Genomic DNA, 23,964 nt, shown 5'->3' on the forward strand with positions numbered 1-23,964 from the left:
GCAGTCTGTTCTGGCAGGCCTGGTGCATAAGATCTGTGCAGTCTACCCAGACGACATTGTGGTTGTCTCATCATCTTTTGATGAACACCTGTGGGATCTCCATGCAGTGTTTGTTTGCCTTAAGGATGCTGGCCTCCAACTCAAGCTTGACAAGTGCCAGTTTCTCAGGTAAGAGTTGCTGTTCCTTGGCTGTTGCTGTTCCCAGATGGTGTGTGCCCCAACCCAGAAAAGGTCAGGGCCTTAATAGAGTAGCTCTGTCGCTCAAGTATGTCAGTTTTTAGGTCTGGCTGGATATTACAGGTGATTTATATGTGGTTTTTCCAGCGTTGCAGAGCCTTTAATCTCGCAGACTCGCAAGGATACAGACTTTCTGTGGGACAAGCCCTGCCAGAGAGCAATGGGTGAATTGAAGACGAGGTTTACCTCTTCCCCTGTTCTAGTTTTCCCAGACTTCAACAGACCTTTCTTCATCCACACTGACGTGGGTAATACTGGTCTTGGAGCAGCCCTGATGCAGCGTGACTGTGAAGGTAGAGAAGTGGCCATTGCTTTCACTAGCTGGATGCTACACAAGGCGGAGTGGAAATATTGAACATCTGAGAAAAAATGCCTTGCAGTGGTGTGGGCTTTAGAGTGGAAGGGTCCCATATTACTGTCTTTTCTGACCACAACAGCCTCCGATGGCACATGTCCAGACCTAACCCTACTGGCCGTTTAGCGAGATGGTGCTTACTGCTCCAAGAGTTTTATTTTAAAATTGTCTACAAGCCTGGCAGAGCAAACGGTGTTCTGGATGCCCTTTCCCACAACTCACTACAAGACTATTCAGAAACTGCTGACCTCTTCTCTGTACATGCTGTCCTAGGCACAATTAACTTAAGACTCCAGCCCCAGGTGATTTTGGAGGACCGGGAACAGCTCAGACGACTCCAAATGGAGGATTCAGTCATCAACAAACTGCTTGTATCGGTGGATTTAGACCAGGCCTCTGATGATGATCCCCAGTCGAGGCTCTGCTGTCATGATGGCCTGCTCTTTTATCGGGACCCTATAGGCAGGTGCCAGCTGCATCCACTGAAAAACCTCCGTTTGTATTGTAGGGGTTGCCAGAACAAGGAAACAACGAAGCAAGATATTTGTATGGCCAAAGTTTTAATGTACTTTCTCTCGTGCAGTTGTGACTTTAACTGCAACTGGCTAATTACACTGTAACGCACATTGTATTCGACGGAAGAAAAGGCGACTGGATCCCTTTTTATTTCTTAAAACGTCGACTAACTAAATCAAGAACCCTTCAAAATCATCGGACAAGCAATCTTCAAGCGACAAGGAAAAGAACTTCTCCCTGGACCTGCACCTGGTACTGCTCATCAGGCCACCAAAGACGCATCTTCGGTCGCCACGCAATGAGCTATTCAAAGTTAGGCTGGCATCTGGGCACACTTTAGTCTTAAGGTTATATTCAGTTAACATGAAGGAAGTGTTGTTATTTGAATTCCTTTATGATTTAAATGTACACACTGTATGTCATGCAATGCTGTTTTTAGCCGCTTGTTATTTTCTTTTGGTTACAACTTATGAAGGATAGATCTGGCATGCGTTCTTTCTCTCTCTAACTCCCTTTTTCTGATTGCACACCTCCAACATTGGGATTGCAGTGTGAGTTAAGGGTTGGGTAGAGTTGTTGAGTTTAGGGCCTACTTGCTTGAGACTAGCTCTCAAGTTAGAGATTCTTTGTTCTCTCACGCACACGTGCTTCTTGTTGCCCATCCCCACTCTCGTTGGTGCCTAGCATACACGCTTGCGCACTACATCCTCATACCATGCATACCTCTTGCCTGTGCGCCTGCGCACAGCTTCTCTCCCTCGCTCCTCCCTCTCTCCTCAGTGCGCAGCTGGGCACACGCCCACACACAAGCACGCTCTCTCTCTCTCTCTCTCTCTCACACACACACACACACACTCATTGAGTCCTACACTGAATACTTGTACATAGCCTCATCACCATTATATTACCATTTATGCTTTGATCATTCTATTTGCTGCATATCTGTATTAGTTTGCCAAGTAGTATTGATAATGTTAATAAATAGTATCTTTGAAATAAACTGTTGTCCTGTCTGTTTCTGCCGCAGTATTCACTGAATGCCAACCTCTGCCATCAAAGTACTCCCAATTACCTTCATCAACCTGGTTGTTCATGAGTGTTATGGATTTAGTAGTGTAATTGTAATACATTAGTATTGCAATACTCTCTAAGACTGTAGCACAGTGTTACAGCTAGCTTATTCCATTAGTCTTAGTTGTTTAATTGTAAAATATTGAACACCCAAATTAATGGTTAATAACTTTATGGGACTGATTTATATGAGACTTATTTATTAATCCTATTGCACCTACATCTTTTGGTGCCCCTGTGTTAGGATTGCAATTGTACCTACAGTATGTACCAGCTCAACTCCGTCCCTCACTCTTAGCCTATTTTCATGACCATCCAATAATGGGCCATTTGGGTATTTACAAGACATTCCGCCGCTTACAGACACATGTATTCTGGCCAGAAATGAGGAGGGATGTAAAAGCCTATGTGATGTCATGTACGGTGTGCCAGCTTGTTAAGCCCAGCCAGCAGAAACCATCTGGTCTATTAGTACCCATCATCACCACACACCTATGGGAGTACAAAGGTCCCTTGCCACCGCACATCATGCAGTAATGACCACATTTTAGTTTTGTAGACTACTTCACGAAGTGGGTTGAAATAAGTGCAGACATGAGAGAGTGAACCGCACCCTAAAGATGGCAATTCAAACATTTGTCGGTAGCCTGCGCAGGTCGTTGGATAAATACATTCCTCACCTCTCATTTGCACTCCCTACTGTGCCCCATGCTAGCACTGGTGATACATCTGCCTTTTTGCTTTATGGTAGGCAGGGGTGGGCAGTAACAAACTACATTTACTTGAGTACTGTACTTAAGTACATTTTTTGAGTATCTGTACTTTACTTGAATGTTATTTTTTTTTTTTTTTGGAAACTTATGACTTTTACGCTTCTACATTTGAATGACAGATATTGTACTTTTCACTCATTTCTACATTTCTATGAAGGTCCTCGCTACCCATTACTTTGAAGCATTGCTTTGAAGTCAGTGGATGAATTTTCTTCTCTGAAATGCAATAGGCCATATTGTGTTGGTAACAGCAGAAAAACCAATCACAATAAACTACTCCTATGCTGTCAGTAAAGGGTGTGCTTAATTTTTTTCACAGTTGAACTTGGCGGTCTTACTGATGGCTGCTACTACTGCAGATAAAGATGATAAAGATAAAGGTTCCTCACCAGAGCATCCATGGCTTGAGATTTTTGAAGTCAAAGGCAAATCACAACTGCTACTATTAACACAGTGTGTGAACACGTACAGAAACCAGTTAGCTTGGAAACCATTTGGGATATGACACTGCATCCTGTGTGAATCCACTGCTGACGCATACTAATAGTTAGCTAAATGCTGAGTTAATGTTACTGACAAAAGTCCTTTCAGAAATATGTTTGAATCTTTTCAGACAAACACAGTACATTAGTAAGGTCACACGAGGGCAGCGGATTCATGTAGGACCCGGTCCCAATAAGACGGGGGGGGGGGTGTCAAGCGGTGATGAGGGTCATCCAGCTGTTTCACATTTCAGGCAGTGCTATGTGGTAGAAGTAAAATTAACCTAACTTACAACATTATGATGTGTTTATCCTTTTAAGGCCAATCTGAGTTAACCTAGGGTCTGTTTAACTGAAGCTATACACTGTCTTTTATAGAGGAAGCATTTGATTCAACTGTCTCTATAGGCTTTGTAGCATATTCCATAAGCGTTTTATTCTACAGGTCCTACAAGCAATTCGGTGCATTCAGTAGGTTGTTTCAGAGTCAGTAGGCTCTGTAAATGCATTGTGGTAACAATACAACAATGTGCTGACATTAAAAAGAAAATGTACTTCTGAATACTTAAGTATTTTTAAAAGCAAGTGTTCCAGTACTCAAGTCAAAATTTAACTGAATAACTTTTACTTGTATTGGAGTAATAATTGACCAGGAGTATCTATACTTTGACTCAAGTAATGGGGTTGTATACTTTGTCCACCTCTGCTGATGGTAGGGACCTGCATACCGCTCTTGACTTGTTGCTGTCTCTGGATACAGGTGAAGTCCCATGTAGTATGCAGGAATACAGGGATGATTTGGTGAGGGTCCTTAGTGATGTCCCTGACCATGCAAGGCCATGCCTTTCGAAGAGTCATGCCTCCCAAAAGGAGAAGTGTGACTGCTGCTGCCAGTTTGTCTCCTTTAAAGTGAAGGATCTGGTGAAGGTGCGCAACTACCCGCATTCAGACGGTGTGTTGGGCTTTTCAGCGCCAGTCTTCAGAGGTCCATTCCTTGTGGTGCAACAGTTGTCAGAGGTAAACTACCGGCTGGTGTCTGTGGATGATGGAAGAGATGCAGGAGTGTTTCATGTGGCCAATATCTGTGCCTTTTTCACATGGGAATCAGCCACAACCAAGAACCCCAAGTCTTCAGGCTCTGTTGATGCCCCTCTCTCTCCTCAGGACACAGAGCGATTCCCCAGTGCAGCCTGACCTGCAGATGTGACCGCCATGCCTGTTTTCCCATTTTCATTCATGGAGGATGAGAATGTTTCAGGGACACAGAGCGACAGTGCCTGAAATTGAGGCTACCCCCTTTGATGTCGAGGTACCCACCCTCCTAGGTCCTAGGGACTCCATATGCTTGTCAGCACCTCTGCAATGGCTCTCTGTAGATTTGACCACAGATTGCACTGAAATAAATAATGGTTATCTTTGTTTTATGTTTACTCATTTTTGTTGCGTGGTGGATAATCTTTTCATAGGGAACACTTCTTAATTTCTGTGGAAATTAAAAAAAAAAGTTTTAATATTTTGTCCACTGAAGTATGCATCACATCCTGTGTACTCGCACTTCTGGGCGCTTTTCCAAGCAGGTGGCTAATATGCAGATCTGACCCCCGCCCTCGGTAAACTATCATGGATAAAGAAAAGAAAGGTGTCAGAGGAAAACAGAGTGTTTAATTTTGCTTTCACTGCCAACGATGCTGGCTTACCTGTATGGTTGATATGTGGCAAGAAATTAGAAAACAACAAAAAAAAATCTAATGCTCCAGGCCTATTGTATTTCTACAATTTCGTTAATGCATTATAAACGACAGTTTTTGTATATAGAGTATAACTATATACAAAATTCTATAAACTGTGTTATATTTATTTTAAGGGTCAAATAGGTTTAGCGGCTCAAGATGAATTTTATTTGGTGGGAGGGGGCAAATATGGCTCTTTTGATAATAAAGGTTGCAGACCCCTGACTGAGACTGTCTTACCCCTACCCAGGGTGAGCCCTGTCCCTATAACCTGTGACTGAGGAAAGGTCCCAGGATTACTGTGCAATGGGCTTCCACTCACCAGACTGACCCATTCCACTCTGACTGACTTGACTTTCATGACTGACATTACATTATGTTGATACTGTCACAGTGACATACCACTACTTGATAATTTTACTGCTCTTTGGGGTTTTTTTTTTGCTGCTAAGTCATGTTAGTTCTTTTGTTGTTGAGGTAAAATATGCAAATGTTTTCTGTTTAAAAAAAAATGGGGAAAATGTTCTGGTTCTGTGTTGTAGGCTGTGACACTGTGCTCTTGGGTGATCTCTGGTAGATAGAACAGTGCTAAAATGTGTGCATGTATGCATTTGTTGGCTTGGTCACTGTAGTTATCACTCGTATCATGCTCCCCTTTGCCATTTGTATGTAATGAGTTATCATGATAGGGCACATTCCCATGTATGGTATTTGTGCGCTATTTGTTTTTTTTCTTTTATGGAATGTTGTTTATGGCATTTGTATGGGAGGTATTTCCATGTATGGATTATGCTGAACCTTCTCTGCCTGCCCAGTTCCATTGGAAGTGCTTAGTACTCTGAAATGTTCAGTGGGATAATTGTATTGGAACACTTAATGTCATTCCCATGTGTGGGTTTACTTGTTTTCTTTATTATTTTACTTTGCGGGCAAGGGACCGGCCTTATTCTCAGTGGGGGAATATGTAACGAGCACGATGATGTGGGTGTGTGTGAATAAATGGTATAAGAACCTTGCAATGCGCAGGTTGTGTGGGAAGGAGACACCCCAGCCACGTGTGGTGGTTTCCCTATCTGCTGGTGCCTCAAATAAAGTGCTAAGCTGCCCCAAGTCTGTGTGTTTGTGTCAGTTCCTGACGTAAGACTGTGTGCTGCCTTATATGTTCTTCACACACCACCCTGATGGTCCGGCTGGTGGAGCGGAGCAGAGACGGGCCTTCCTGCCCACAGCCCCTGAACGCCCAGCGCCGCCAGCAGAGCGTCTTAGCACACACACACACACGCGTGCACACACACACACACACACACACACACACACTATATACTGTAATTTTAATCTCATCAAATGTTTTATGCTGTACCTCTTTTGGCCCTGTTCCTACATTTGATCCAGAACCAGTTCATGAATACAGGTGTAATATGAACACCAGTAATATGTATGTTTTGTAATAAACGATTATTGGAACAAATTGTTTGAGTGACAGCCCAGTATTATTGTTTCAAATTATCCTGGGAGATAACATCAATTATGAAGCACCTACATTGTAACAAGTTATGTTTGCCATTTAGCTTGTGGTATAGCTAGGTACCTTTCTCTAGGAGAACTTTCATGTAGCTGAGCTATGTTTTTTTTTTTTTTTTTGTAGAGTAATTGCTACACTTTCTGTAGCTTGCCCAACTCTGACCTTTTGGTACCAACTGTCCTTCTAATGGATTGCATTCATATTTATTTATTTGTGTGTGTGTGTGTGTGTGTATGCCTAATTATTCATTTATTCGTCCGTTTAATTAATTAATTAATTAATTAATTTAAAAAAGTGTAAATCTCAAACTCAAGCACTGTGGGCAGAATAAAAATGTAAGTCTTTCGAATCTTTTTAAAAAACAAAACAATATAATTCCTGGACCCAATTGGAGTGGTTCTGGACGCTACCGTTTGCATACAGACGCGCGCTGATTTAGGGGCCTGTTTATTATGCGCTTTCGTTCGTTGCTTTGGACAAAAGCGTCTGCCAAATGACTAAATTTCAGATGTTAAATGAGACAAAAAATACCTTTTAAAGTAAAAATGTTTTATTGTGATTTTGTAACAATTGCGCTGATCAAGAAACTACATATAAATAAGGGAATACATTTTATCTATTTGCGGATCTGAAGAACAGTGTGTCGAATGTCAGAGGGTATAGCGTTTTGAGAAAAGTTTTGTTGGTTGTTTACTTCAGTTCGTACTCATTTACTGAGATTTGCATGAGTATTTATCATTCCACGCTTAACAGATTTTTTAAAGTGTTATTTGCCACTGAACAGCACAGCTGAGTGCTTATCAGAACTCTGTACACAGTCGTGAAATATCCAGGCATCACATGAAGGGTTAATACGATTCATTGTTCCCGCAATGCCCGGATAATACGCATGCGCGTAGGAGTTTTCGGAACCGCTACCTTGTAAGGAAAGCGCAACGCGCAGTGCGTTTGAGCCTCGCAGTTCAGATTTTTCTCAGCGAAAATGATGAGGTTTCTTCCAAAATTGCTCTTGCTAGTATTACTAGCTTTTCCAGCAACAATTTTTGTGAAAGGTAAGTTTGTTTTGGCCATGCAAACTCCAATGGTTTTATATTTGTTGGGCAAGTTAATTGGGCAATCTTGTCGCATGTCAGTGCAAGGAAAAGGCCAGTGTGCACGCGCTAATGCTTCAAATTAAAATGTTCTGGTGTCGTTAAATAGAGTAACATTTCATGTGTATGTTTGTTTGTAGGTTTGAATATAAATTCATGACCTATTTAATAAGTTCGGTGTAGGCTACCATTTGTCCATCGAAAATGTTTGTTGTAAAGACGCAAATGAACCAGGTTTTATCTGACGTGTCCTTACTGCTAACACATTGAACAGCTTCCCTATGGGCACTGGGCTAGCAAAGCCTTTTAGGTTATCTCGAAGTCAGCGTGACTAACTTAAAATGTGAGGTTTAGTTTCAGATGTCAGTTCAGAATTACACCAAGAGTGAATGTTTGATCGGCTGAAAATTTTTTCCCTTTCATGTCGTGCGCGAGCTTACTTTCTGTCTAATTAGCCAAGCTAGCATAGCATTTCCTCGAATGTCGACACCTCAGAGAGCCTGTCTGTGCTTGCCAGTTAGAGCTATTCAGTTCGGCGCGCGTAGCCTCACATGACCCCTCTTTTGGTGAAGGGTCTTCAAATTGGGGTCTTTAAGTGCCTTTTTATTCTATGGTGGATAAAATGTCTTGTTAGCTCTCATTCTTGTTCGCTGTTTTAATATTGCCGTGTTCGTTCCTTTATAAAGACTTAGAATGCGTGTTGGGTAGTTAATTAGCCTAGAGGTTTCTGTGTATAGAGTAGGTTGTAAAAGAGTGACAGCAAGCGACGTCTCGGCAGTCTCACAGAGTTTGTATTTATTGCTTGTGTATGCGTCGTCTTCGCTAAGTTTATACCATTAGATGGTTCAAGGGACTGTCTTTGAAAACGTAGTAGTTAATGTATAATTAACCGTTTACGTAATGGCAGTTGAAGACCAGAACATGAGAGCACCGACAGTGAATATACCTGTCTAAATTCGCGAAGGGTATGCACTTAAATGTCCGACACAGATGCTCTGTGTTGTAGCAGTTGTTGACATCGCTCTGTCTTCCTGTCAGTGTTGGAGGGGCCTTTGAAACGCACAACTTACTGAATGGTACTTGTTTTTGTGTCAGGCACGTTAGTAGCAGCCCAGGATGCTACAGAGGACGAAGAGGTTGCTGACGAGGATGCTTCCGATGACGTTATTGCCGAGGACGAAGACGACGAGGCAGAGGTGGAAGATGATGACAATACAGAGCTAGTAAGAGGAACACTTTTTTAATGATCAGTATGGTCTGACTTTTTTGGAGCACAGCTCTTAAATACTGATGCCCATCTCTGATATGCTTTAGACGGAAGAAAAAGATGAAGAGGAAGAGGAGTCATTAGGAGGGGAGATGAAAGCTTCTCCCAATGCTGACACCACCATTCTCTTTGTCAAAGGCGAAGGTAAGGTATTCAGGACTTAAAAAGTTTGTCAGCTGTCATGTCCTTCCACACACTCGTATTTTCATCCTGGCTTTTCTGAAGTTCTGTTGACCTACAAACATATAATCTGTTAGCATAACTTTTGCAAATCAATGCCAGCTAACACATCCAACAACAGAAACTTAACGCTGTTGTTGATTTGCAGTTACCTAAATTTTAGGTAACTCGTTGACAGAACTCTATATTGAAAAGCAAATTCACTTTCCAGTGTAAGTATGTTTCATAAATTATGCTGGGATTTGCAATATATGAATCACATGATCAAAAAAAGTATTTTTTTCACAGCTACAAAATCATCTGCTACCCAGCAGTTTCCAGACTTAAATATGTCTGTGAAAATATGTCACTTATCTTTTCAGATCATCTCCAGACGTCTGATAAGCAAGTATTATACAGAATAACCAAACACTGATGCTTCTGCTGAACAGAGTAGTTTCCAGCTTGAAGACATACAGGAGCAGATAGCCAGATGTTTCAGTAGACCATTATATAAGACCATTTTAGCCTCAGTGATAATTGGAACTTAGGTTTTAGGTTTCTGTCTCTCGCCAGACTAAAATAACACAGATAAAGTTCAGATAATGGCTGCTTCTGCTTTATGTAATATCACACCATCCAATCCCTTTCTCTCTCTCTCTCTCTCTCTCCTCCCAGATTTCCCTGCCAACAATATAGTGAAGTTTCTCTTGGGCTTCGCTAACAAAGGCTCTGAGAACTTTGTGGTAGAGTCTCTGGATGCCTCTTTCCGTTACCCACAGGATTTTCAGTTCTACATCCAGAACTTCACCGCTCTGCAGCTGGGTATCGTGGTCCCCCCCCAGCGTCAGGCCACCTTTGAGTACTCTTTCATCCCAGCCGAGCCAATGGGAGGACGGCCCTTTGGCCTCGTCATCAACCTCAACTACAAGGACAGCAGTGTGAGTGATGGAGGGATTCTATAGACTGATGAGTCCTCACTGGACAGTATGTTAGTTCTCTCATGCTGCAGCAGGACACAGCAGTGTGCATTGGTCAGGGGCTTTACTGATGGACCTGCTGTTTGAATCAGGTGTGGCCCAGGGGATTGAAATGACAGCTGAAGTATGAGTGACAGATTGATGTGGGTAAGCACAGTGTGGTTGGGACCAGAAGGATCCTGTTTCTGGTCTGAATAGATGGGGGACTGTTAATGTTGAGGTGCAGTGAGGATTTTCGGCGAGGGCCGATCCTGCGCTGCTTACGTGATGATGGAAACTAATAATCATCCATCCCTACAGATATACTAGTCTGTGTCCTTGTGGTGTGCGGTTTTCTAGTAAAACCACTTCCCAGTGAGCAGAGTCGATTACTTGGTTGTCATTTCATTAAGAGAATTGTTCCAACAAGTGGTTTTCAGGTCTGGTGTCTTAATGAAGAGAATGAGTCCAAGACCAACAGATGAATGATATTTTTCATACTAAGTTTTATTGTTGTTTGTATTGGTTTATACTTTAGTGATTCCTGCCTTGGAGCTTCTTTGCCAGTTCACTGTTTTAATCTTATGTTTTACTGCCTTACTATGTTTGCTTTAGTCCCTACCGTCATCAGTGTCTAAAATATGTCTACATAACAAACTCTCACACACTACAGAGCACTTTACCCCAGCACATGTGAAGTTTGCTACTGGTGTGAATTCTATCATTAGATACATGTGTTTTTCACATCACAGACCCCATTGGTCCTTTGGCTTACATTAACATTACCACAGGTGAGCCAGGTAGTGTTGGAATTGTCTATATTTACAGTAAAGAAATAAAGGTAACAAGAGCCTGAATATTTGAAAGAACAGTTGATAGTATAGCAGTGGTGAGAGTTGTGTTGATTGTGGCTTTATGGCAGAGTAGGGCACAAGTGAAATCGTCTCATTGCAGTGGAAAGGAGTAGTGTTCACACACTCACTCATCTACGTGTGTGTATCTCTCAATGGTCACAGGGCAACGTGTTCCAGGATGCCGTGTATAACCAGACTGTGACCATCACAGAGAAAGAGGACGGCCTTGACGGAGAGACGTAAGTCAGGCCTCACCGGGCTGTTGTCGGCTATGCCTTTTAAACTCTAGATTCACTATCTATACACCCCTACTGAAGTCTGAGTAGTTCACTTGCTTTTGCCAACATTCCATCACAAAGCAAAACAGCTGCAGTTGAAGCTGTATCCAATAGATGGCAGCAGAGTTTTAGTTTAAAGAGAGAGCCTCTGGCTCTGTTCTAACAGCTGTAGTGTCATTCTGAAGTATTGGTAGAATGACACTGGGCAGTGTTTGACTTCCTTTCATTCCTTTTTATGAATTTGCTGCGGGCAGAATTTTCATGTACGTCTTCCTGTGTGGTCTGGGACTACTCGTGATTGTTGGATTGCATCAGTTGCTGGAGTCCAGGAAGGTAAACACACACACACACACACACACACACACACACACACACAAATAATCGTCCCAGTGGACTGAGTACCCAACCTGATGAGTTTTCCAGTTTGTGGTTCAGAACATTTTTAATTAAGAAATTAAAAATGTTTCATGACATTTGTGATGTCTATCTTTAAGTTTACTGCCAAAGCATTATAACGTGAAACATTTTTATTTGCATATGTACATCCATTATACGCTACTGTACAAATTCACTGTATATTTCAAAGCTGGTCACAGATTTTGTCGCCTGTGTACATTAGTTTGATGAGTGTGGCATGGAATCTTTACTGTCCTCCTATAAATCAAAGAACACCTTTCAGCCAGCGTGTTTGCGTCAGAGGAAAATGTATTCAAATTCTGCAGTCAAATCTACTCATTTGGCTGATAACTGAGCCAGTTCACAACACTATGTCATACAGACGTCTGCTCTACATCATACACAGCCTTATCACAGCATTGAAAGCAGCTCACAAATGAACACTAAATGTGTGTAAGTGTGTGTGTGTGTGTGTGTGTGAATGTATGTATGTATGTTTGTGTAAGATGTTTACATATGTATGTATGTATGTATTGTAAGTATGTACTAGAGGTGAAATGGTGTGATAACTTAATATCACAATTATAGTGATGAAAATTATCATGGATATCAGTATTATCACGGTATTGTTAAGTGCATTGTACAGTATGATGTAATTGAAGATAGATTAGCAAATCTGATAGACCGAGTGGCATTGACTGCATTTTGCCCGTCATGTTTGTTTTGGTGTCTCGAGCACAAACTTTTGCCAGTGTCATGGCAACCATACATCATCATTTCTGAAACTCTCTGTTTTCCTTGTCAACATTACAACGCGAACTGGGCGTTTTCAAATTTATGCACCTTAGAGAGCATTTTCGAAAAGTGTCGTTTTCGGTGGCTGAAAACGCTGTTTTAATGTGGACAGAAGGGATGAATGGAGAAATAATTATGTGTTTTCAAATTACTCGTGTTAGTGTGGACAGGGCAAGCACCTCCAGGAGCAACATGCTAAAGAACACGATGAGTTCAACCAAACGAAATAAGGGGACAATTTGAAGAAGCAGTTAACTTTGTCAGTTGCTTTGCAAAGACACGAGAAATTTTCCAGTGATAGTGTGAAAGCATCACGAATAACAGAAAATGTTCTCGAATTTCAGTTGCTGGTGCAGGATTATTCATCTTTTTATATATATGTGTGTGTGTGTGTTTTGGGGGAGAGTTGAACAATATTCCACATAGCTGCAGTCCTGTTATTGGCTATGTATGGTAGGTTTTGACTCAAATTCTTGGTCGTTCCAGTGAGACAGCTCTAACCATAAAACCATAACCATGTACCCAAACATTACAGAGAGTTACACCCAGCGTGTGTCATCTCTCTGGACTCAAATCAGAACTGTCTCATTTGGATTGTAAATACTCTTTAAGAATCTGCACCGACATCTGTAGCTCAAAAATATAATTGCTTATTACACCTTTTATTTCCGTCTCTTTAGGTTTATGAAAAAGTGGTTCCCTGTTGATAAACTATTTCCTTTCTGTTTGGTTTGGGATGCTCTGATGAGTTTCGTGCATCTGATGTTCATGTGTTACAGTGTGTGTTACAATGAGTGCTGATATTGTCAGAATGAATGGGAAAGCAAAAGTTAATATCCACAGCCTGATTATACATTTCAAAACTGTGTTTTATAATTGAGTGTGTCAGCCATATAAAGAACACAAACCTGTGGGCTTGGCTTACTCCAGAGCGTTCTAATGTGAGAACAGTGCGAATGGTCATGATTTGTGTGTCTCCACAGAGGAGGAGACCTCCACCCAAGGTGGAGATGGGCACCTCCAACCACAATGATGTGGACATGAGCTGGATTCCCCAGGAAACCCTCAATCAGATCAGTGAGTGTAGTCAGCCACCACCCCACACCTAAACATACACACAACCATACACACACCAAAACTCTCTCTCCACTTACCCAACACACACAGTCAAACATACACATACCTGAACTCTCTCTCAACTTCCTCAACACATCTCCCCAAACATACAAACACCAAAACTCTCTGTCCCCTTCCCCATAGTGTCCAATGTGTCTAACACCTGGATCCTGCCAGCACAGATGTCCAGCCCTTTCACAGAAATGCTACTGGCACATCTATTTATTGCCTTAAAGCAGGGGTGTCAAACTCCGGTCCTGGAGGGCCGGGGTCCTGCTGATTTTTGTTTTCACCTCTTAGTTACCTGTTGATTTTCACCTTGAAAACAGGTGTGGACACTCTTCAGCCAATCAGAGATTCTATTTAGTTGGGTCTACAAGAAAAACAGCAGGACCCTGGCCCTCCAGGACCAGAGTTTGACACCCCTGCCTTAAAGCAACCTCTCTGTGTTCTGTCTTGTTTGGAGATAGTTCTCTGGTTTCGCTGTTGTTTTAAGCATGATTTCTCTAACCAAGCACCACCAACAGAATTTTTCTCATTTAAACTACCCCCAGCCTCCCTCTGGGTCTGTATGAGTTTGACTTACTGTGACTGTGTGTCCTTAAGTTAGTCTGCCTTTCTGTTTTCTCCCTATACGCTGTAGGTTTGTTAGTGGCTTTGTTTTTCTGACATGGTGTAACTCCTGCTTTCTGTCTTCTCTGTTTCATTTACTCTTTGTCCTCTTTCTCTCTCTCTCTCTCTCTCTCTCTCTCTTCCCCCTTCTCCTTTTCCATCTTCAGTGCAGAGTCGGCGAGGTGAGGCATCCTCTTTTTCTCCCTGTGTAAAGCATGGGTAGTGAAACCGTGAAGTTAAACCTTTGTTTTGTACTGATGAAATATGACAGACATTTTTCCTCATTTCTCAGATACACCCCCCCGGTCTCTCTCTCTCTCTCTCTTTCTCACTTTCTCTGTCTCTCTTGCCATAGTCCTCTACAATTTCAGTGTAGTTTCCCGGGCCCTGAGTTTGGTATATCTACCAAACTGTGGCCATGGCAACCATACCTTGTGCTGTACTGACAGACAACATGTAGCCCATTGTTGTCAGTAGATATGTAAGGCTAATGTTAGTTTTTGGTTTTGGGGATGGTTCTTAACTCTGCCGGGTCTGATGTCTTTCTCTGTGTCCAGACAAACCCTCCCCCAGAAGATCTCCCCGTAAGAGGACACAGAAACGCTCGGCTGGCTCAGACGAGTGATACGGCGTGTGGCCCGGACACACACCACACCCACACTGCACTCCACACCCACCGAGGACGGACAGTCCAGTCCAAAACCCAACCAGACATTTCCACTATAGAGACTGGTCTCCTCCGTCCACCTCTCGCACGCACGCACACGCACACACACACACGCACACGCACACACATATACATATACATACATGCATCAGGAAATGACCGGTTAAATCAGTCCACTTTTATACATAACAGTATCAAAGTGTGGAAGTTGTTGATAAAGATGAGGTTATGGTTGGGGAAAGATCATGGGGGGGGCTGTTTATTTTTGGTAGGTTTGAGCTTTTGATGGAAGTGCTTGTTAATTGAACTGGGAGAGTGGGAAATTGTACACATCAGCCTTTTTTTTTTTTAACATGTACTTTCTTTTCAGATTTTGCTTGTTATGTGTTTCTTGCACCTGTGGATAAGAAGGACTTTTTCTTTTTGAGATTGTTGCTCCCCCGTTATGCTGTCATGTCGTTTTGTTTGTTTGTTTTGCACTGGTTCTTTGTGTGAAGACACACACAAATGGACACACAAGCCAGTTAGATTGGGTTGATATACAGATGGACACACAAACGAGTTAGATTGGGTTGATATACAGATGGACACACAAACGAGTTAGATTGGGTTGATATACAGATGGACACACAAACGAGTTAGATGGGGTTGATGTCCCTGGTGATTGATTCTGTCATTCAGACTGCACTGTATCTTTGAACTGGTTTTCTGGAGGACTCACTGTATGAAGACAGGTACATGTATTTTCTCAGCGAGCCTCTCTCCCTCCTTTTCTCCTCTCTGGTCCTGACTATACCCTTGACATTACAGCATGCTGATTGGAGAAGTGTAAAGCTGTTGGGGGAATGTTTGGGAAAAGCTAAACGCACTGGTGTACAGACTGTCCCAGAGCAGTTAATTTATTTCTCATGTATCTGGGCCTGAGCTTTTTTATCTCTTTGTGTTAGTTTTGATACCTACGCTTACTATTCACAGTTTAGAAGCCCAGCACACTAGTGTACTGACAGACAAAAGGCCCTTTTATTTTAACTACTATGTACAGTGTGTGGGTTTTATTTTTTTTTCTTTTTTGTCAACCCATGTTCTAACCGCACTGCTGTGAGATTCATGCTTTTAAAGCTCTTTAAAAGGTGTTTTTGGGTAAGAACGGTTTCCTGCTGAGATGTGGATCAGAGATGTGATTATTGGGCGGACTGCTGAATGAGCTGATCCACGCCGTGCCACCCTACGCTCTGACACGTCCTCTTATTGAGCCCTTCTGTCCTCTGACGGACTCGCGCCGTGACAAAGCGTTCGGAAAGACCTGAGCCTTCAGCATAAATGCTTTTTTAATGAAATCGAATGATAACACAGACATGGTTTTGTAACAAACAGACTTAATTGTTGTCTCCACTCCTGTAAGGACTGAACATTGGAATGTGTACAGAGGGGAAGAAATTTTGTGGACTGACTCATGAAAGGGTAAAATAAAGATGTAAATTAATGAGTTGTTTTATTTTTTTTTGTATGGCAGTCTGTCATGTTTTGTTGCAGTTTATTTAAGATGGTCAAAAACATGAAGAGCCTCCATCATAAATTATTGGGATAAATAACTGCTTGACTTTCACTAAAAGCTAAACACAACAAAAACACAGTCCTGGAGTCCCTGTGGGCCTTACTGTGTTCTGTAAGGGGGGGGGGCAAAGGCCACCACCCTGAAAGGTTTTCAGTGGCGAGAAACCTGCTATAGCTACACAACTACTACTAAAAATTCAATAAAATGGACATGAAAAAGTTGTCAAATAGAATATAACCTTGATTCATCCAGTGCCTTTTTAAAGTTTTATGTGTTTTTGTGCTTTACGCATAGGTTTGTAATTACACCTTTGAATTACAGTATGTTTGACCATTCTCATATGCAAATCTGGTCCCTCTATTATGGCCCTTACTGTTGAGTAAATATTGGAAGTAGTCAGTTATACAAAATTATAATGATTATTCTGTTTCTTTACTCAGGATGCATGCTTCAAATACTCATTTCACAGTGTTCACAGCTGGTTTTCTGGTTATTTGGAATTTGGCAGTTCAAGGCATGACTACTACATAAATAATGTAACACATAAGAGTGTGTCCAAGGATACGCAAAACAATCACCGTACATAAACAAAAGGTTACTTTTGAAATAATAACAAAAAGAAAGTAAAACAAATGTAACCATAAACAAATTACCCCAAGGTAGTACACAACCTATGTGATGATAATAATATGCAAAATGAAACAGTGCAACATTGTTTGATTTCTCTGATAATTTATTTTTAGGCTGCTCGTGGCTTTACAGTAGAATCCTCCTATGTGTTGATATTCTATCAACACATTTGATAGAATATATCAGTAAGTTTGGAGTGATTTATGGCAATGTCTTTCTCATTGGTGGAGGACGTTGTCTCTGAGAGTGCCTGAGAAGAGATGTGAAAAAATTTCCAAAATCATTCAAACCATTTGGCTGACGGCTGAGTTTTTCTTAACGTTGTAAATTTACTTTCTGATCAGAAGGGACGTCTTTTGCATGAAATTGTAAAAAATTCCAAACATTAGTAGCTGAACACATTTGAGTTTCTGATCTTTATTAACCATATCCAAAAGTACACTTAAACTAGACCTCTTCACTTACATTAAACCTCAGAACTCACACACACGTGGCATGTGGCATTTGGGCCAGAGAGGGCCAGGGAAGGGTCTATGGAGCTGTTTAGAGGGGATTTGGGCCAGAGTGGGCCAATACGGGGTCTATGTGCAAAAGACACTCAGAGAAAGCCAGTCGACCGGATGCTGAAATGCGACAAATCTGATATGATACACAAACGATAATCAGGGCTAAAAAAACATGTAGTGCACACAGAGAATTTGTTTTTGACTTGCAGTCTGAAAAGAGCACTTATGTACCTTCAACAAAAAGGCACCAAGTTATGTTATTATATTACCATCAGAGGAGAATGAGCTTACTTCACAAGCTGCCATTCATCACACTGACCCAGGAAAAATGCAACAGATGTCACTCTGAACTCACTCACATAAAGACCACAGCAAGAAACAAGCACTAAATCTGTGTCAGGGGATATTGCACCGCAGCATCTCTGTTTACACTATGACCAGCCTTTGTCAAAGGACAAAGATTAAATTAACAATAAGACTAATAAGCATCCAAACAGTGTAGGGAAGACAAGACGACTCCCTGGATGATTTCTGGTATCCACAGGTGGAAAACAGACAGAGCAGCATGAGTGTAGTTGTTCTGTGCCTACTTTATATTTTGGAGCACAGGGAGAACATAAGAGCTTATGTTTTATATATAATCATACAAAGGGACTAAATCATAGTAAAGGAACGTTGATATGATCACTTGGCTGCTCTGAGTATGAAACTGGTTCAACTTATGTAGGACCTCTTGACTAGTTTCACACTCTGATCCAATCAGTACAATGTGTCAGACTGTTGAATTGTCCAGGCTGTGTCGCCCTCTGCTGACAAGACTATGGAATAATCTCACATTCATGAGAAAATGTACTTTCAATGGACAGTTCAACTGCCTCAGGATGACCACTGCTCTTCTCGCCGTCATCTAGGTAATAGCAGCGATATAAACCACTATCTGATGGACGGATTTGGTCAGTGATAGATCGACATTTCTATAACTGGCTGTTGACACAGAAACGCTTCTCTCTAAATCCATACCAAAGGTAGAATTCCCATCTTGCACCTGCTTCACTTGTTGTCCATCTTTTTCCCACGTTATGTAATTGGGAAGGGGACTGGATGAAGAAAAACATACTCTGTCACACACAATGGACTAACTTCACGTAGATATGCACTCTGTTTACACAACTCCAAAGTAACATACTAATGCGCATAGATACAAAATATGTATTTTTTATATTTGACAAGGAAAAAGCATACCGATCACATTAAGACTAACATCACACATAGCCATGCTGTTGCAGGTGCATGTGTGCCAGCCAAGGCTGGATTATGGACTGGGCCAGTGGGGCCAGTGGCCCGGGGCCTCAGACTGCCAGGGGGCCTCCAAGCCCCAGGTCACGTGCGGTGCTGACCACTAGGCCCCTGGGTGCTTATAGCGTGAGCTAGCCACTAGGGCCCTCCAGACCCCTCAGCACTTACAATGTGAGGGCCCCAGACCCCTTGGTGTTTAAAATGTAAGCTGACCATTAGGGCCCCTGGGCCCCTCAGTGCCTACAATGTGAGGGCCCTCAGAACGCTTGGTGTATAAAATGTAAGGTGACAATTAGGGCCTCTGGGCCCCTCAGTACTTACAATGTGAGGGCCCCCAGACCCCTTGGTGTTTAAAATGTAAACTGACCATTAGGGCCCCCGGGCCCCACAGCACTTACAGTGTGAGATCCCTCAGTGCTTAAAGCGTGAGGTGACCACTAGAAGAAAACAATGTGGAACATTGTTCCAGCATGTTGATGACTGCTGAACCATAGTATTTGGACCTCACTGTCTGGGCCACTGTTTCATGAAGCACTGTCTGGGGCACTGCTTACACTGTTTTCTAGGCAACTTAACAGATCTGCCTTGTTTCTCAAGCATAGTCCACCATGAAGAGAGAGTGATGGAGGGTAGGCCTGATTTGCGTGTCTGAAGTTTTCAATGTTCCCATCACGGGTCTGACAGGCGATGTAGAGTCTGGAAAACAGTGCACAGTCATTTTTCAGCGATTTCTCAGTGAGTTTAGTCTTATACTGTCCTCTTATTGGAGCTGTTTTAAAAAGAGGGAGCTTGTTCCTCTTTAAAGAGGCAGTGATGGGTTTCGTGCCCTGCATCCTCTCTGCAACAAAGAGTTTGTACTGCACTTGGCCCATCATCTCTACAACCCGGACAGCATCCACAACAGCTTGGTCTGCTAATTCTCTTGAGTCCACCTTCAGAGGGTTGTTGCTGTCCTCTGCGAAGGGGTTTCCCATTTCCTCAATCACATCAACTAATGCACTCACATGTCTTTTGAATTTCATCTGGACACTTTTGGCCTGTTCATGATGTCTGATTTCAGAGACAACTTAGCTGCTGAACTCCGTGGCATTCTCAAACTCATTGATCACCAGAGACACTTCTGGTCCAGGAATGGTCCAGCGACAGAGGGAATCCTAGTTTTGCATCAGACCAACTGCTCCTCCATCCCCCTTCACTGTAGCATTGTTTTGCTCATGCGCTTGATCTATAGCCATTGCTGAAAACACTTTTTGACTCTTTGTGACTGAATTTCCCAGCCAGAAATTCCTTTGCCACACCTGGATTGGTTTTGGAAAGACCTGCCATGTCTTTAACGAAAACAGGTAACCAGTGTGCATAATTTGTGTGGTCAAGGCTGAAGTACCATGGGACAAGCTTTGTAAAGCTTTTGTAAGCTCCATCTGCAGGGCAGTGTGCCAAAACAGAAACTGAGGACTTCCTTGCTGTCTCATGGTACACCAGTCGTCAATGGTGACAAGCAGATCAGCAGATAGTCTTGATTCAGTGAACTGATTGTAGGCTTTTGTCATCAGGATGTGGAGACTACTGGCAGTTACCTGATGTGCACGCCTTGTCTGTGTGATATGGGACGGTTTCAGGAAGGACTCTGCAACTCCCTGGGTGGCTATATTGGCCTGGACAAGGGCTTACACCTAACCACTACCATCTAGCCAGTCCCCTAGTATCTTGAGAGCTGCCATCTCAATATGCAGTCCTCCTAAGACAATGACAAAATTATCTTCTCCATGTGTAGTGCGCCAGCTCCTTTGTATTTGTTTGTCTATGCTGTACAGAGGTTGGTCCAGAGTGACAACAGGTACTTGCCCTAGATTTACCCACTGTACTGCTTGATTGATGACATTCATTGCATGATGAATCATGGCCACTGATTTGGAGCCATCAGGGAGTAATGGCAGGAGAGCTGAGATGGCAGGGGAGAGCTCCTTTGGTTGCAGCTGATTGGCATGAAAGGCTGCCCAGGAGACGTGTTCTATATGTTGATTTTCCAGGACACAGTTAGTCACTGACTCAAGCCACCTGAAAGAGAATGAATATACAAACATTCAGTAAAACACAGCAAAGATACTTCATGTATACAGGCTACCTTACAACATCATAATGCTGTTTTATGATTTCACATACAAGAAATGAACTTACTATATTTATTATACAAGGAAGACACTATATTTACCTTCTTTCCTCTCTCATTGCATCAATGAAAGCAGACCCACTCAAAAATACAAATAGTTACTAGGCTGTTATTTTACAGTTATTCACATTTGGGTTAATCAACGTTCTGGGTGATAATGCTGATATTGCTATTCAAATTTGAAGACAAAGTATTCCAAAAGTAAGAAATTAACATTTATCAGACTGTTGTTGATGGCCAGCTAGGCTTCAGACAGGGCTACTTTGTTACAACTACAGCCACCTTTTTCTCAAAAAACTGATGCTCAGGCCAATGAGTGAAATGAGGTTTATGGCATTTTTTGAGATGATCTCAAGGTTGCATTACCAATAATGTGTTCTGTTTCGACAGATGGGGCCTGGTAATCTTTGGAGGTATAGATGGATTCAGCAGGAAGGTTGTATTTCTTCCAGTTGCAAACAACAACCATTCAAACACTCTTCTTGGCATGTTTGAGGAGGCAGTTGAACAGCATGGCTTACCATCACGAGTATGAAGTGACAAAGGAGGAGAGAACTGAGGAGTGGCAGCATATATGATTGAAAGAAGGGGACCTGGGAGGGGAAGCCATATCACTGGCCGCTCTGTACATAACCAAAGGTAAATGACTTATAACATGCATCCTCAAACCTGTCTATTGTAGGACGTCACGTATCCTCTGAAAAAACAGATAATCGCTGGTTACCACTCCAAGTCAAGCTGTGCTCCAATACTCAGGAATGTTTTCCCCTACCCACACCAGCAAAAAATCTGTGAGGAATCTGTGGAAACATTTCAAAGGGTGAATGAAGCTTACATAGTTAGTAAAATTAGATCAAGATAATGAAACCAACCAGAGCACAGAAGAAATATGAAAGCACAAAATATTTGTCTGGTTACTCTCACCAACGTATCCGATAGCCAAACTAACTATCATCCAATTATCTCTTCTTCTTCCAACTAACCACAACTATTTCACCTACCAGTAGTCAACAGAACGCACTGCCTATCAGTTATCTTGTTTGTATTGTTTTTACCCTGTGTCCTCGTTGCTGTAATCCTGTAAAGCCCTTCAAAAAGGATAGAAATCCTAAAAATAAAGGAAATTCGATGGAAAGAAGGGAATGTGGACATTTATGTGTAACCTACTAACAAGTTGCAAATCTTTAATACCTAACAGAATTGAGGGGTTGTGGGTCTGGAAATGCGTGGCTGGCCTGTATTATTGCCTCTGCCATCACTTAGAGGACCACAACTTGCTAGACCCTGACAGTGAGCTGCAGTTGTTTGCACTGAATCATGTTTATCAGCCACGAATTCAGCAGAGCCTTGACAGGTATATGAAATTACAATACCAGAGAATGTAGTTTGCATAAGTATTCAACCCTCTCGCATCATTGTTGTTGAACAGCCACACAGGCATAAATTTGTTCAACATTTCATAAGATGCCCAGATGTCATCTTTAGATTGTGTATAGGGATTTTGGACAATATTCTCTGTTAAAATTTGTGTAAGTACACACTGATACAATATTTCTTAAACCCTTTATTCACAGGTTTTCCTCTGCTTGGAACTCACACCCATTGTCCTCTGAGGGTGGGAGGACTCCAAATCAGCTGTGGCTCTCCAACCCACCAGCTGTGCCTGAGGCCAGTACCACTGAGGTATTTTCCCTGATAATGATACAATTGACAACACATTTCAGTAATGCTATTAGTATATATCAAGGGTTATTCCATAGTGAAACTGATTTATATTTTTGCCACAGGATAATGCTCTTCCAGATTGGATGGCTGACCACTCTGCAGAGGAACAGGTGCCATACCAGGTCTTCATCCACCCAGCTGCTGTGAACTTGAGTGAAGAGCAAAAACTTCAACAATCTGGATCCTTGTCGCGAGTCAAACAGTCATGGGATAGACATTTATTTGGAGGTTCTTGATCTGCTTGGAAACTGATCTAATGACAGCTGCATCTCCTTTTTTGGGGGTAGAACATTTTTTTGTTTGAAACTATATGGTGCAGCAAAAATGTCTGATGTAATGACAGCCGCATCTCCTGCTACATTTTTGTTGAAAGTTTATGATTGTCACAGTGTGAGAATGAGACTGGATGCAGGTGCAGGTCAGTTGGTACTTTATTTTCAAGAGGCATGAAAAAAAGTAACAGAACTTACAGAGAGGCGTCTTCAAAAGCAGAGGAAAAAGAAAACCAACATGATGTGGGGTTCAAACTCAAAACCAATGCAAGACAAAGAAACAGGGAAAAACCAAGGAGTATAAATACACATGTAAATGAGGAAAACTAACCGAAAGAGAATGAACTTAATTGGGGCTAAACCAACAGAACTCTAACAGGAATGAACCAAGGTAGAAACAGGGAGTAAATCAAAACACTGGACTGAACCAAAAACCAAGTACACATAAAAGAACCAAAACTGAAACAAGGAACGGGGACAAGGAACAAGGAACAGAAATGAGCAGGGTGTGACAATGATGCAGGTCTTTTCTTTTTAACATTTTTAGTTATTTATTTTAAACTGTAAAATGCTGATGCTGTCTTTACAATGATAAAAAAAACCAAACAAAAAAGTACAAATAAAAAAAAAAAAGTAATCTTTGGAAGAGAGCAGCAAGTGGAAAATTTTATATTTTCAATTTTATAACTGCATTTTTTGTGTTTATTGTTATTCTTTAATATGGAAAACACTTTGACTTAAATGTGTGGGTCAGAATCTTAACAAATGAAAATAGCTACTCTTGGAACAAAGTATGAGCAAAATCATTCCAGGACAGAGCAATCACATAATTTGAACATAAAAGCAAATTTATGAATTAGCTGTAACAGCATCCAAGCAGAACATTCAAAGCATTTTTTAAAATAAATGTCTGCCCATAATTGGTATGGT

At 41.8% G+C, this 23,964-nt stretch overlaps 1 protein-coding gene across 3 annotated transcripts; it reads left to right on the top strand.

Annotated features, from left to right (window-relative positions):
* Positions 1–7,614: 7,614 nt before the first annotated feature.
* On the top strand, positions 7,615–16,363 carry ssr1 (signal sequence receptor, alpha). 3 transcript variants are annotated; one of them, XM_030768817.1, is made up of 9 exons: positions 7,615–7,746; positions 8,494–8,500; positions 8,873–9,000; positions 9,092–9,188; positions 9,882–10,144; positions 11,179–11,255; positions 11,549–11,627; positions 13,469–13,562; positions 14,771–16,363. In XM_030768817.1, exons 1-9 carry the CDS (start codon positions 7,669–7,671, stop codon positions 14,836–14,838), a joined length of 891 nt encoding a protein of 296 aa, XP_030624677.1. In that variant the 5' UTR covers positions 7,615–7,668; the 3' UTR covers positions 14,839–16,363. The 3 variants fall into 3 exon arrangements, with proteins under 3 accessions (XP_030624677.1, XP_030624678.1, XP_030624676.1); XM_030768818.1 differs by having other exon boundaries at positions 10,083–10,144; XM_030768816.1 differs by lacking the exon at positions 8,494–8,500 and having other exon boundaries at positions 7,615–7,738.
* Positions 16,364–23,964: the final 7,601 nt, after the last annotated feature.

The sequence above is a fragment of the Chanos chanos genome, chromosome 3, assembly GCF_902362185.1.
Source record: "Chanos chanos chromosome 3, fChaCha1.1, whole genome shotgun sequence".
Lineage (NCBI taxonomy): Eukaryota > Metazoa > Chordata > Actinopteri > Gonorynchiformes > Chanidae > Chanos > Chanos chanos.